The 14,077-nt window shown below is 38.0% G+C and overlaps 1 protein-coding gene across 6 annotated transcripts in view; it reads left to right on the top strand.

Annotated features, from left to right (window-relative positions):
* CNKSR2 (connector enhancer of kinase suppressor of Ras 2) overlaps window positions 1–14,077 on the top strand; it is a 223,382-nt gene that overhangs the window by 147,584 nt on the left and 61,721 nt on the right. For all 6 annotated transcript variants that reach the window (XM_026120684.2, XM_026120683.2, XM_026120682.2 and 3 more), the window contains 2 exons: window positions 12,837–12,885; window positions 13,772–13,944. In XM_026120684.2, coding sequence (XP_025976469.2) covers window positions 12,837–12,885; window positions 13,772–13,944 — 222 coding nt within the window. The remainder of the gene's footprint in view (window positions 1–12,836; window positions 12,886–13,771; window positions 13,945–14,077) is intronic.

Raw genomic sequence — 14,077 nt, 5'->3', positions numbered from 1 at the left:
GTAATTTTTATTAAAAACCAGAGTAACCATTGCAACAAAGCAAAATGCTGTAGAGAGGAGGTGAGACTGGTTTATGGATCAGCCTGAAGCACAATTGGGCACTTTTGTGGAAAATTTTTATTTTAAACTTTTTCTGCTACCTTCTTTTCCATCTGACCATGAGGGAAAAAGTGGCCTGTTAGTAACTTCTTGTCATGACAAAGCCAGGGAATTCTTCAAAAATTAGAGAGTTACTGTAAAGGTCATCTAGTCCAACTCTGCCAGTGTAGATTTATCCGCTACAGTATATGATCTAATGCTCTGAAAGTGTAATTTTACATTGTCAGGAGATGTAGATCTATAGACTAATAAATCTCCTGGCTCAGAACATTTCCTAATTTTCTTTCACAGCCCTATTCTGTATTTTTTATGTTACCTATTCCAATTAATCATTCCGGATTGTATCCTGCTTTTATTACCTGATAAAGTGCTTCTGCTTTTGTAGATATTAACATTGTTTGTACACCAGCAAGCTATATTACCTGTGGTTAGTACAATCGCAATAGTGCAGTCTAGAGATTTTTTTTCTGATGTAGAGCAAATGATATAGTCCCTCAGTTATTCCCTTTTGGTAAAGAAGAGATGAAGCATGGCATATTGTATCAGAGAAGTGTATGTTAGGCATTGCACAGAGGGGACTCAGCTTGATTTATCACTGCAATATTGTGGGGAATGTCATATCTATGAGAAGTTAGATCTAGACCCTGACTCCCCAGCTGGCTTCTGCTTGTGCTCCTTTTGCACAAGGAAAAGGAAAATATCAGGATTATGAAAGCAGTGAATCAAGGACATCACTGACTGACCTGCTTTGTGAAATTTGACAGTATACAAAAAAAATCCCACCTTGAATGGTGAAAATATGGGTAATTAATTGGGAGCAGATGCCCATTTCAGAGTACAGTTTGATCAAAATGCTTTGACAAGCAGCACAACTATTTCTGAACAAGAGCTTTTATCAAAGTAGTGGTTTTGACTCAGCAGGGGTCACTGCCCCCTTCCTCTGCCCCACTCACTTGTCCGTGGCCTGTAAGAGCCTCGTGTTGTCACATAATGTGGGAGATTGTACTGTAACACCTGGGAGGAAAATGTGCACCTGATCTGTGAGTCAGCCAATCCATCTCTGCTACCGTACTGTGGGGGGAAAAGCCTCATGTTTTCACATAGCGATAACTGCCTTTTGTCCACTTTCGGAATATATACCTTTGCTCTCAGATTAACCCTACCAGATAATATTTCTAACACTAGAGAATTCTTAGAATACTTAGAATGAAGTATAAAACTGATTTTGTAAGCTGGTTTGGTACCCACTAAGTCACCACAGCTTGCACAAAATTAAAATCTTTCCCCACCTTCTGAGAAGTGCTATTTCATCTTATGCATAGAGGAAATTTCACTAAATTTCAGCAAGTAATGTGACTCTTATCCTGGAATGAGCTAGTCTTTTTCTGCCTTAATTCATAGGAGCAATGGAAGTTGTTTGGTATGAATTTTAATGGAATGTGTAATGGCTGAGATACAATTGCTCTTTCCTTCTTTCCCCATGGAAACTTCCTCCGTGTTTAAAATCCTGTTATTTCCTTTAGCCAAGAGCTACCTGAGTTCAGCACTGATGTGTGCAACTGTTACTCCAGCTATTACTGCAAGGTATTCCTGCTAGCATGGTGCAACAATAAAGAGTCACAAAGCACTACTTTCTGGAAATGCCATTTTAGTCCTGAAGGGTACAGACGCAGCAAAATCTTCAGGCCTTGAAAATTATGATGATGACATGTGCTTAATGGTAACATAAGCAGTAGATAATGTTTTCTTATGATGAATCATACAGATATTTCACTGCCTAAAAAACAGAAAATTTGTTTTCAAATGTTTTGCCTTCTGAAGATGAACAAGAAGAGCATTGTGGTAGCTGTGATTTGTCTTGTGCCCCTACTTCGCTAAGACTGCTTCTTTCACACACAACTGTGTGCTAATTTCCTGTTTCACTAAAGCCTTTGTAAACTCTGTAGCTCCAGAAAAACATTTGTCTTCCTCAGGAAGGATCACTATTTCAAAGTACAGTTTTCTGTTTTATTGAGTTTTTCACTGGAAACTTAGTATTTTTGAAAGTGAGAACAAGTTTTATGTTTCTTTCCATGAAAGAATATTATATCCAAATGCTAACACAGAGTAGTTTGCAAGAGTATATCTTCCTGATATTAACTTCCATAAAGAAAATATCTTTTTTCTTCAGTTCTGCCCTCATTCATTACACAGCACGTACCCTGCACCTTTCTCTGTCACACAAGCTGAGCAAAGAGGGATCATGCTGAGGGGACATGTTCAGAAGTGTTGCTAGCTGCTGCTACAGAAGAAGCTGTGTACGTACTCTTTTCATGACAAGCACCTAGGCGTTGTAGCAGGTGGGGAGCCCCTTCTCTTGGCATGGTTCTAGTCCACATTAATCCTTCAGTTATAGTGTCTGAGTCTTGATAATGCCCGTACCTAGAGGGTGGGGGCATATTGCTCAGCATTTGTCCAAGTATTGGGGCAAAGGAAAGAACAAGAGGTGCACACTCTTCTCATCATGGTATTTAAGTTTTGTTTTCTTTAGCAGCCCAGTTCTGAGAGTCAAACAGTTGTCATCTAACTTTGTTGTTGTTGTTAAAATAAGTTTCCCATTCTTATAGTTGAGGGAAGAGGTTTTCAAAGGTAAATCCTCAAGGATCCAAACCCAAAAAGCGCATAAAACAAAAGTAATTTCATAGCCATAGATATGTTTTCACTTATTTAAATCTCTTGGTTTCTTAGCCAGTTTTATTCTGATCTAATGATTTTTCTTGTAGGGAGATCTTGGGCCTGATGCAAGATTTTTTGAATGCCCTGAGGCTGACATTTCTGGTGTTTTAGACTGATCTAAGTTTTCTTCCTAGTAGTTCCAGGATTAGTTCCATGTTGTACTACAGACCACCTGTGTAGTTTAACACAGGTCACTCTGAAAATAAGTTTCTCTTAAATCTGCTTAGAGAGTTTTATTGTTTTATTAGTCAGATAACTGTACAGAGGGAAAACTACCTTTTACTGTGAATAAAATAGAAATATTCTAAGCAAAACTAGATTTTTCCTGAAGGAAACTGCATCTTTTGAAAGAGGTTTGTTTGCCTGACTGATATCTGCTAGAAGGGCAACCCAGCAGGACATAAGCAATCCATGACATTCCTGGAGTGCATTGATGACAGCTTCATGATACAGCTGATCAAGAAGCTGACGAGGGGAAGCCTCTGCTGGACTTCCTACTTACAAACAAGGAAGGACTGCTCAGCACTGTGAAGGTCAGGAGCAGCCTTGGCTGCAGTGACCATGAAATGGTAGAATTCAGGATCCTGAAAGGAGGGAGCAAAGCAAAAAGGAGGATCATGACCCTGAACTGGAGGAGAGTATCCTTTGGCCTATTCAGGGACCTGCTTGGAAGAATCTCATGGTATATGATCTGGAGAGAAGAGAAGTCCAGGAGACCTGGTTGATTTTCAAAGATACCTCCTGAAAGCTTCAAAGATCAATCCTCCTGGAAGCTATTTCCAAATATATGGAGAACAAGGTGATTGGGAGCAGTCAGCATGGATTTATGAAGGGGAAATCATGATTAACCAGCCTTCTACACAGAGGTGAATGGCTTGGTGGATGAAGAGAGAGCAAGGGTTGTTATTTATCTTGACTTTAGTAAGGCTTTCAGCACTGTTTCCCATAATATCCTCATATACAAACTGATGAAGTACAGGCTAGATAAGTGGACAGTAAGATAGTCTGAAAACTGGCTGAACGGCCAGGTTCAAAGCACTGTGATCAGCAGTATGAAGTCCAGCTGCAGGCCAGTCACTAGTGGTGTCCCCTAGGGCGCAGTAATGCACCCAATTCTGTTTAACATCTTCAGTAGTGACCTGGATGATGGGGCAAAGTGACCCTCAGCAAGTTTGTAGACGACACAAAACTGGGAGTGAAGCATCAGTGGGTTGTGCTGCCGCTCAGAGGGACCTTGACAGGCTGGAGAAGTGAAACAAGAGGAACGTCAAGAAATTCAACAAAGGGAAATGCCTAGTCTTGTGTCTGGGGAGGAACAACCCCAGGCACTAGTATATGCTGGGAGACAATTGGCTGGAAGGCAGCTTTGCCGAAAAGGCCTTTGAAGGTCCTGGCAGACAAGAGGAACATAAGCCAGCAATGCTCCGTCACAGAAGAGAAGATCAACAACATTCTGGGCTGCATTAAGCAGAGCATTGCCAGCAGGTCAAGGCAGGGGAGCCTTCCCCTTTACTTAGCACTGGTGAGCCCACACCTGGTGTGCTGTGTCTACCTCTGGGCTCCCTAGGCCAAGAGAGACATGGACATATTGAAGCAAGTCCAGCAAATAGCCACGAAGATGACTAAGGGCCTGGAGCATCTCTCATATGAGGAGGGGCTGAAAGAGCTGGGACACTTCATCCTGGAGAAGAGAAGGCTCAGGGGGGATCTTTATGTGTATAAATATGTGATGGAGGAGAAGTGCTGAAGGCAGAGTCATGTTACTTCTCAGTGGTGCACCACAAAAGGACAAGAGGCAATGGGCACGTACTGAAATACAGGAAATACCATTTAAACATTAAAAAAAAAATTGCTGAGAGAGTGGTCAAGCACTGGAACAGATTGCGCAGAGAGGTTGTGGAGGCTCCATTCTTGCAGATATGCAAAACGCAACTGGACACGACCCTGAGCAGCTTGCTGTAGCTGACTCTGCTTTGAGCAAGGGGGTTGGACTAGACAATCTCCGGAGGTGCCTTCCCACCTCAACTATTCTGCAAGCCTGTGACTGGTCCATTCTCTTCGATAAGAGTAACAATCTGGGAATTGCTGCAGGCTAGAATATACCTAAAATAAATCAAAATAAAGGGTTAAATACTATTTTCTGACAGCTGATAGTTGTTTAGGTTTCTTTTTACTTCTTAAATTAATGCAGTAGAAACATATACTGTGATAGAATGACTGATGTATCTTGGACTTTTGCCATTAGAGAAGACACATATTTTTCCAACCCCCCCTTTCTCTCAGATTACTTACTGTCAATAAAAGCAGTGTGGGAGGTACAAAAATTACATGTTTCACAGTAGATGCAAAGGAGAAGAATGATCTCAGAATAAATTATTCTAACGAACAGCACTTGTCTAGTTTAACTTTTTATCCTCATTTGCTTCAGGCAGCTATAACAGTGCTGGAGTCCTTGTTCTGTCGTTAGAAAAGACTGTGGGGAAATATGAGAACTCTGGTTTAAATTTGGTATTATCCAGATTTACTGCTGCTATATTTCAGTTAGAGAGTCCTGTGACTTAGTGGATAAGAAAGAAAAGCTTTCCCTGGCAGGGGAAGGTAGGGCTGCTGTATGATGTTATTTTCTCAACATGGCCTGAAGATTTTAAAAAGTTTTTCATTTGCCTAAGTTTTGCATATGCCTGGTAAGCCTAACAAATTGCATGTGTTGTGAGGTGGTGCTTGGAGCTCCCAAAAATAGAAGAACACAGTTAGAGCTGTACCCATGCATGACAGGTGGCATAGCCGTGTGCGGTAGACCTCGTGCTTCCTAGAAACCTTGTATAAAGCTACTCTGGGGGAGGGAGAGAAGGAGTAGGAATGGGAATGGGAATGGGAGAAGGAATAGGACCACTGACTGCCAGGTAGAGATAGAAAATGATCTCAGCTGAAATGGACATTATAGTTGCTGCTAAGGAAACTAATGGCTTGCCAGCTTTTGCAAACACACTCATTAGACTTGGGTGTGGAGTGATCTTGCAGAGGAGTTCTAGCCTTTGTGCAGGTCTGAAAAAGCAAGACTGAGGGAGGAGGAGGAGGGGGAATATAGTATGTAGGGTAAAATACCAAACCATGAATTCTGGGATCAGTTCTTCCAGTGACTGTTTATATGTCTGTGGTTCTCACAACCCTTTTGACAGAACCAGTGATTCATACATCTCTGTCTGAAGTAACTGTCATTTAAAAGACAGATATCTACAGAATATTTAGTATAAGGATCCTGGCTTACTAGCTGACACTATTTTGTACTACAGAACCTCACATTCAGAAGTGTGTTTATATGGAACATTCATACTGTGTTTTAGTATTGTATTTCTCAGGTAGAACCTTAGTGAATGCTGTACTTTTAAAAGCAGGTGTGGTATTTTATCATACAGTGTGCTCAAGAGCAGAGAGCGCTGTGAAGAGAATGTAGAAGGATCTGTTACCAAAGCACCATAAAGTTGAGATTTGATTTAATAAATTTTGCTTTTGGGGAGGCAAGACTGAAGGTTTCAGGGCATTCTTAATCAACTGTGCTGTCCTTTGCCTCTAAATCATTTTTGATTCCAGCTCACCATTAATTTATGCATTACTCAGATACGATGACTGTTTTGTGACTGCCCTGTGACTTGAGTTTGGGAAATATTTCTAGATGTCTCTTCATAAATTCATTGCTATGGTTCCATACTAGGTGTTCTCTCTTATGGGCCATTTAATGTATTTGCATTTTTCGTATCCAGAGTGAAGCCCTGCTTTTGTAAACTTAGACCTGTTGCAGCATAGTAATATCACTGTATTCACAACTTAGTGCCGTTTGGTACCATTTTTTGGCACCAAATTAGTTGTAGCCACAGATAAATTAGGAAATAATAAGTGTAGAAATAATAGAATAATAAATGTAAATAAAAAGTAATACTTATAAAATAAATACAAAATACAAATAACCAGCGAAATGTAAGAAGAAAACACAATATAGGCAGATTTGGAATCACAGCGTTAGCAATTACAGGAAGAGTAATATTTCCTAAAATGTTCCATGTGACCTGACAAAGCAGGTTTGCCAAGCATGAGGTTTTTTTTTTTTTGGCCTCTGAAGTCAAATCAACACAGAAAACAATTCAAACAAACCAGTGAAACCTTTTCATTAGATTTTGCCTTCCTAAATAGGGTCCTAACTTAGACCATAGTCTTTCCTTATCTCTCTTTTTAGTAGGTTCCCTGTTGAGCATAATTTCACCCTTAGATACTTCATTTGACCCTTAGTCCTTATATCTAATTCTGTCAGAGCGTCAACTAATGCCTCATCTCTTCTCTCCTATGCTAATGAAATCTTGTCTAACACAGCTTCAGCTTTTGTTCCAAAAAATGCCTGTAGATTCTTTATGTGGAATGAGCTAGCTTTAAGACCTAGCTAGCCTATGCTAAGACCTAGCATAAGGAGTAATCTTTTTGCTTATTCTGAGGGCCAGACATAACAAATGGGTCAATACTTGGCCTTGTAAACAAAACAATTATCTATTGCAAATGAAATTCTGTCTCTGACTGGCACAATTTTCAAGCCTTCTGAGCTGCCAGAGGTCTATTCTCACCATACCTTTGTAACATATTGCTTGAAAACTATATTTTGCACAGACATCCATGAAAATAATGAATACTGTTCATCTCTTAGTGGACACTAAACAGGATGGTAAACAAAAAGTTTTCGGTAAAATACTCTGTTTGACTTTTCAACATGGATTGTTCATACTGAGGCATATTGTGACAACATAGTATTAATGGCTTTGACTTTTTCCCCTTTTTCATTCTTTTATCTCCAGGATTTCAGATCTCAACCCACCCCATATGGAGAAACATTTATGTATAGTTTCTCAAAGCTGTGGAAGTAGAACATTGCCAGTGTGCTCAAAATATTGAGTGTAAAAAAGAGAGTGATCAGATAAGCAGCAGCAGTTCTCATTTTTTTTCCAGATACAGGTTTTTCCATCAGCAGCAGAAAGTTCTAGTAATCAGAAATGTAGCTAGCTCCTCTGCTGAAGACTAGAGAAAGTTATCTTACAGCAACAGAGAGGAACTGTCTGACTGTAAATAGTTCCTTAGTGTCTAAACTTGCAGCTTGAGAAAAATTGGATTTGACTTGAGCTTTCAGAAAAACAGTAAAAATATCTGCCAATTTCCTTCCTAGCCTGAATGCACTCAAATTCACGTAAAAGAGTTATGGAGATTACTATTTCCATAACCTGCTTCCCTCTTCCAGCTTTCCAAAAATGAGTGAGTGGAACATCTATGAAGAAAAGTGAAGAGACAAATTAGCATTTGGAAGAGGATACTAGGAGCCATCAAATTTAGTACTAATCACTATGGCCAATCCAGATCTTCAGAGGAAGCTTCAGTTATGTTCTTTTGTGGTAGAACTACAAATTCTGTAACTGTAAATAGATCCACATAGTTATTAGAATACATGTATTTTGGGACATGGATGTTATGATATGTTGGTCACATATGGAATTTATATTAGCGCTGAAGTACAAATTGCTGATCTTTGCTGAAAGAGGAGTAGTTCGAGTTAACAGCTCTTTGGACTTCTTCCTCAAACTCTCAAAGTCTGGCAAAGTAACCAGCCTCCCCAAATTAACACTTTTGATTAACCAGTCTAGTTATCTTCCACTTTCTCTTTAGGAACCAACTGGATTTTCTTTTGACTAAGGAATGTTCTAACACTCATCACAAAGTGAGAATTTTATCGAATATTCATCTCTCCTGATTGCAGTTTCTCTCCAATGTAGTATAGGTTTTGGAAGATTAGTTTATTAAGTTTCCTATTTGACATGAAACAAATGAATTAATTAACACTTTTATTTAAATAAGTTTTTCCAAATATAGAGCAGTCAAATTACTACTAAGTAGTCCATAATAAATAATCACATTTTCAGGCTTCTGAATGGTAATGACTTGCTATTAATCTTGTTTGCCTTCTGAGTAAATATACAAAGGGCTTGGTACCAACCAAGGATGAATACTTTATCCCTGAAGCTGAAAGCACAAGAACCTGTGTAATTTTAAGCAAGAGAGAAAAATCTAGTATCTTAATTTAGTGGAAGTTTTATGTTGTACATACTAAAATGCTGGTGCGTGATTGCATACATACAGACATTGTTGAATAAAGCATCTGTACATGATTATTTTCTTGATAAAGGAACAAATATAGTTATATGTTGTTGGTGACCTATCTTGTCAGTGCAAACCTCCACCTGGAAATTTTTTGATTATGTAGCTACATCATTGTGCTACATTCCCAAAAGAAAGGCATGTCCCAGGGCTGGATACTGTTTACACTTGGTGCAGTCTTCTGATGGGCTTTCAGAGTCCTTTCAGTCATTTTGGAGAGCGCAGAACTAAATACAACCCACATAACAGGTTTGGTAATGAAGAGTTGCAGGAAGAGCAACTGTTATGGCTGTTCAGTGCATAGTGAAATTTCCACTGACTGATGCAGTCAAGCCCTCAGAACAGATCAGACTGAAATATCATCTAGAGGTAGACTAGCACGTTTGTTTTAAAAAAAAACTAAAAAAAACCCTAAACATGGAAAACTCCCTGTTATAAATGATATTTTGATGCTCTTCAAATACATGTGTTTTGGAGGCTGGTGATAGCAAAAGTACATATATATACCTATATATAAATGTTTCTTTGATGTTCTGTTTAGACATGCGTCTGTCAGATGGTGTAGTTTAGGTATATTATTAAATACGACAAGCTCAAACATCACATATCACAGGAGAAAATGACTGCATTGAAATAACTGAACCTCAAGATAATAAAGGGAAATTTTGATATACATTAAACATCAAGTGATGTTGCCCTGCTTTTGGGGAAAGGAAAGTTTTGCTAATTGTGTTTTTGGAACTGAATAGCATATCATTCAGAATATGAATAAACAGTTGCAGATTTTCTCAAGGAGTGACAAGTTCCATTTGGGCTAAGGTATTCATCTCTTTCATCATTTCAGTGGCAGTTTTGTTTCCATTTTTTTTCATTATTTTGAGTTACTAACAACTTTCTTTAGTATAGGAAACTGTTCCGTTTAATTTCATGCTTGATCTCAGGATTAGTAGGAGAGATTAATTCTTGGAAACTGGGATGAATGATGTATGTGAAAACAGTTGCTCAAAACTCAAAATGTATCATAATCAAAATGTAGTGAACATATGTTGAAATCCAGCCTCACAGGCAGGTGATTAAACAGTATCTTGCAGCAAACCATTGCTTTAGTACAAATGAATTTCTCTGTTTTGGTGTGGAGCCATATTTTTAGGATTCATGGCATTAAAAAAGAAGCATTTCTGTTATTTCCATGTTTGCCACATAACAGTTTTAAATTCTAAAAGCGGAAGCACTGTGTTGGCCAGACACTGGGACAGGTTGCTTAAGAGGTTGTGGAAACTTCTTCCATGGAGGTATTCAGGTCTAGGCTGAGAATTACCCTGAAGAACATGATCTAACTTTGGAGTTAGATCCAACTTCAAAGCAAGCCATGCTCTGAGCAGGAGATAGGACTAGACAACCTCCAGAAATCCCTTCCAAACTACATCACACTGTGATTTTAAACAGCATTGAGAAAATGGGAATATGCAGTATCTGATAACTAGAGAGGGGTTGCAGATGACATAGGCTGTTGCATTCGATGATTTGAAAAAACAACAGAATGAGCATTTGTAGACTTCATCCTCACTTGCAGTTTTTTGGAGTTATATGTCATACAGGTTTGAAACTGAGTAGGGATGACTAATGCATACAGCTTATATATCTTTTGTATTAAAAAAAATGAGCCAGTGTTGTTTTTGCTCAGAACAAACCAACTTGAAGCCTAAAATCTATGTAACAAAATCTAAAGTGTGAGTGGAAATCACTGAAGTAAGGTGAATGGTTCCCAGGAACTTTGCTCAGCTTTAGATTGTGTCCTAAATTATCATCTTATTTAAAGGTCTAATTCAGAACAGTAAGTGAATTCTAACAAAAACCCTTCTGTTTTGCAATATGACTTAATGTATGGAAAAATGGCTCGACATCTAAATTACATGCTGTCTTCCTATTAAAAACTGATACCCCTTCATTATGCTTTCTTCCCCAAAACTGACTCAGAAGTGGAGAGATGCAAGCTTACTTTTTCAGGTTCAATTTACAGATGAAACATTTAAAAGAGAAGCATTTTCATATTGTTTTCATATCTTTCTAATATCACTTATAAGAAAACCAAGCAGAGGTTTTCCTTTTCTGTTTTGGTGAGTTCACTGTTAAAATGCTAATGCAGAAAAATTAAGAAGTTAAGCAGCAGAATGAAGTGGTCTGTTTTTTTGAGCTGAGAGGTGCTACCGATTTTTGTGTGTGCGTGTGTGTCTTTCGACCACTTTGAATTAGGCCAAAATTTTCGAAGCTTCTAAGAGGAAGAAAGTTATTTACACGCTTCTGCCCAGTCATTCTCTGTTATTTTTCCATGAGCCGAAAAGACCTCTTTTAGTCCTATGCAAGCAGAAATATTTCTTTTGACATAAGTTGGGACACTGGTGGTGTCTCAGCTTGCTAAGAGCTGCACTCAGTGAATTGACACTAATAGAGGAAGAAAAGGAGCAGAGCCAAAACAAACTGGCTCCATTTTTCTTTCCAATGGAGATCCATTTTAACCATCTGAGGTTGCAATACAGTTGAGCAGCTTTCCTCAGATGCAAGCCACAAGGGATCAGCACCTCTACCGAGACACTTAATTTCATGATAATACTCTTAATTATTGTTGTATAGTTGGTAATTTATCCCCATGAATATGATGTTAGCATTTGCTGCTTGAAAACGTCACAGCTGTGACTTGAGACCTCCCTTGGAAGCTGAGCCACTGTGGCTTGCATGTGAGCTCAGATAAGTAGGGAGGGGAGGAAAAAAACAAAGAGAAAGAGCAGACCTTTAAACCAAAGAGAGTCTTGTAAGGTGAGGTGAGAGTTTGCCTTATCAATTATGAACAGGTTTCAGACTCACAGGGCTGTCAGTGCTTTCACTAAGGTTTATTTATAACACAGGGTACAAAAGCCCTTCAGTGTAAGCTGAGGTAAGAGGTTTTAACACTCAGACACTCTAATGTGTTTTTTTTTTCTTAGTTTCACCATTAATATTTTTGTCTATCCATATGTGAAGCTAAAATTCAGAGCAACTGAAATTGTGTTCTTAAAAGTTTGGAGTGATTCATTAGAAAGTTATTTTTTAATTCATTGGAATGATGATGATGATCTGAGTTCAAGTTTTCTAGCAGAAATGACCGTGAAGCGTATTAATATGCATTGCCATTTTTACTAAGCTAGGATGCTAAGCAAAGGAGTAATTTCCCTCTTATCTTTCTTCTAAGGCAACAAGTTGTTTCATGGGGTTGAGTCAACTGGAGGTAAACACATTCAGTCAAAACCTGGTAAAAACAAATCTTTTATTTGAGAATCTTTATTTGGGAGATTTTTCCCAGTTGCAATCTGCTTGAATTTTATTGTAGGTGTTTAAGATTTTAGACCCATGTAATCATTTCTGAGGAAAATGTTTGATATCCTAAATGCCATCATAAAAATGCCTTCCCATATTTTTATTAGGATCTATTAGGATTAGGTCTTAATTAGACCATCACTTGGAAATACAAGAACTGCGTAGATTCACTGTCATACTAAACAAAATGAGACATTTCTTAATAACAGAATGACGAGAAGAGTGACCGTTTTGGAGAGAAACTTCAGTTGTCACTAGCAAACTAATTTGTGGTCTATTTTAATATGTTTCACTGTGATTTTTCTGTAGAACCTTATGAATGTATGAAATAAAATTACTTTTTTTCCTGGGCCTAGGAATCAGTTTGCTGCGGGTAATACCTGGTGATGACTTCAGTGTTTGCAAAGTTTGACTACTTTTATGATGAGGATGTGCTTGAATATAAACACTGTATTTTCACTTCTCTTCTTTTGATTTTCTTGTAGACATTTCAGCAATCTTCTCTACAGCAGAAAAGTAAAAAGAAGAACAAAGGTAAAAATTAAGTTACTTTTAATTTATTGGTAGGAAGGAAATTACCAACTTTGGTATTTAGAGTATTGCAGCATCTTAGGAATTAGAACTTGTTAGCTCCAACCAAGTGTATAGTTCTGTTGACAGTATGAAGAAGCTATTAGTCCATGATTGATGTCTCATAGTTTTCTAATGTTCCTGTATCTATATATATCTGCCATTGTCTTTTTTTCATATTTATACTGCAGCCTTTTGGGGAGCAGGGGTGTGTTTCTCAGCTATGTGCATAGAGTGCTTTACTGCAGCCCTTGCTTATTACTCAAACACCTAGGCTGGTAATTCATACAATAGTAGACTGTCCTCCTTTGATTTAGAAGTACAAAGGCTTTAAGAACTGTTTAGTCACAAGAGGAGCTACACGGAGAGATTTCTGAGTATCTCTCAAGTACTTACATAGTTGTATTTGACAAAAATACAAAAAAATAGCAGCCCAGAGTGAAAGTACATGAATTTATATGCTGTATGCTTTAATCTGACATGAAATATTAATTTGTTGAAATGATAAATAACCATTTTTCTTATTTTTAAATATCTTGCCTTTCCTTTCTCTCTAACCTCTTCTCTTTCCTTGCTGCTTTTGTTTATTTTATTTTGTCTCATCCATAGAATATGAGCTCTGTGAGGTGCTGAACATGGTTTGTTTTGTTTCTTTTTTTTTAACTTATGGTGCCTTCCATAGCCTTTGTGGCCCAAGTAAAAGGTCTGTAATAATTTAATAATGGCAAATTGAGGTTGAAATGTTTAATTAATATTCTTAAGCAAATATACATAGTGCTTTATGGCTAACTGGCTTGTTGATTTAGTGGACAAGTCAAACTCTTTCACATCAACTCTTTGTCATTTTCAGCTGCTATTCCTGGTAAAAGCAAAAGAAGGATCTCATGTAAAGATCTTGGCCGAGGGGACTGTGAAGGCTGGCTTTGGAAAAAGAAAGATGCCAAGAGTTATTTCTCCCAGAAATGGAAGAAATATTGGTTTGTTCTGAAAGATACATCTCTATATTGGTATATCAATGAAGAGGTAAGCATTTTTGTTCATTGTTTTATTAAAAACCCTGTGTAGTACTGCTGTCATGAGCTAGTGGAAAGCCAGTGCTCTGAGTGCTTGTGTGTGTGAATGATTTTATTCATGCAAATAATCTTACTGAAATTAA

This window comes from Dromaius novaehollandiae, chromosome 1, assembly GCF_036370855.1.
Source record: "Dromaius novaehollandiae isolate bDroNov1 chromosome 1, bDroNov1.hap1, whole genome shotgun sequence".
Lineage (NCBI taxonomy): Eukaryota > Metazoa > Chordata > Aves > Casuariiformes > Dromaiidae > Dromaius > Dromaius novaehollandiae.
The sequence above is the reverse complement of the archived record's forward strand: the minus strand, read 5'-3'. Positions and strand labels throughout refer to the sequence as shown.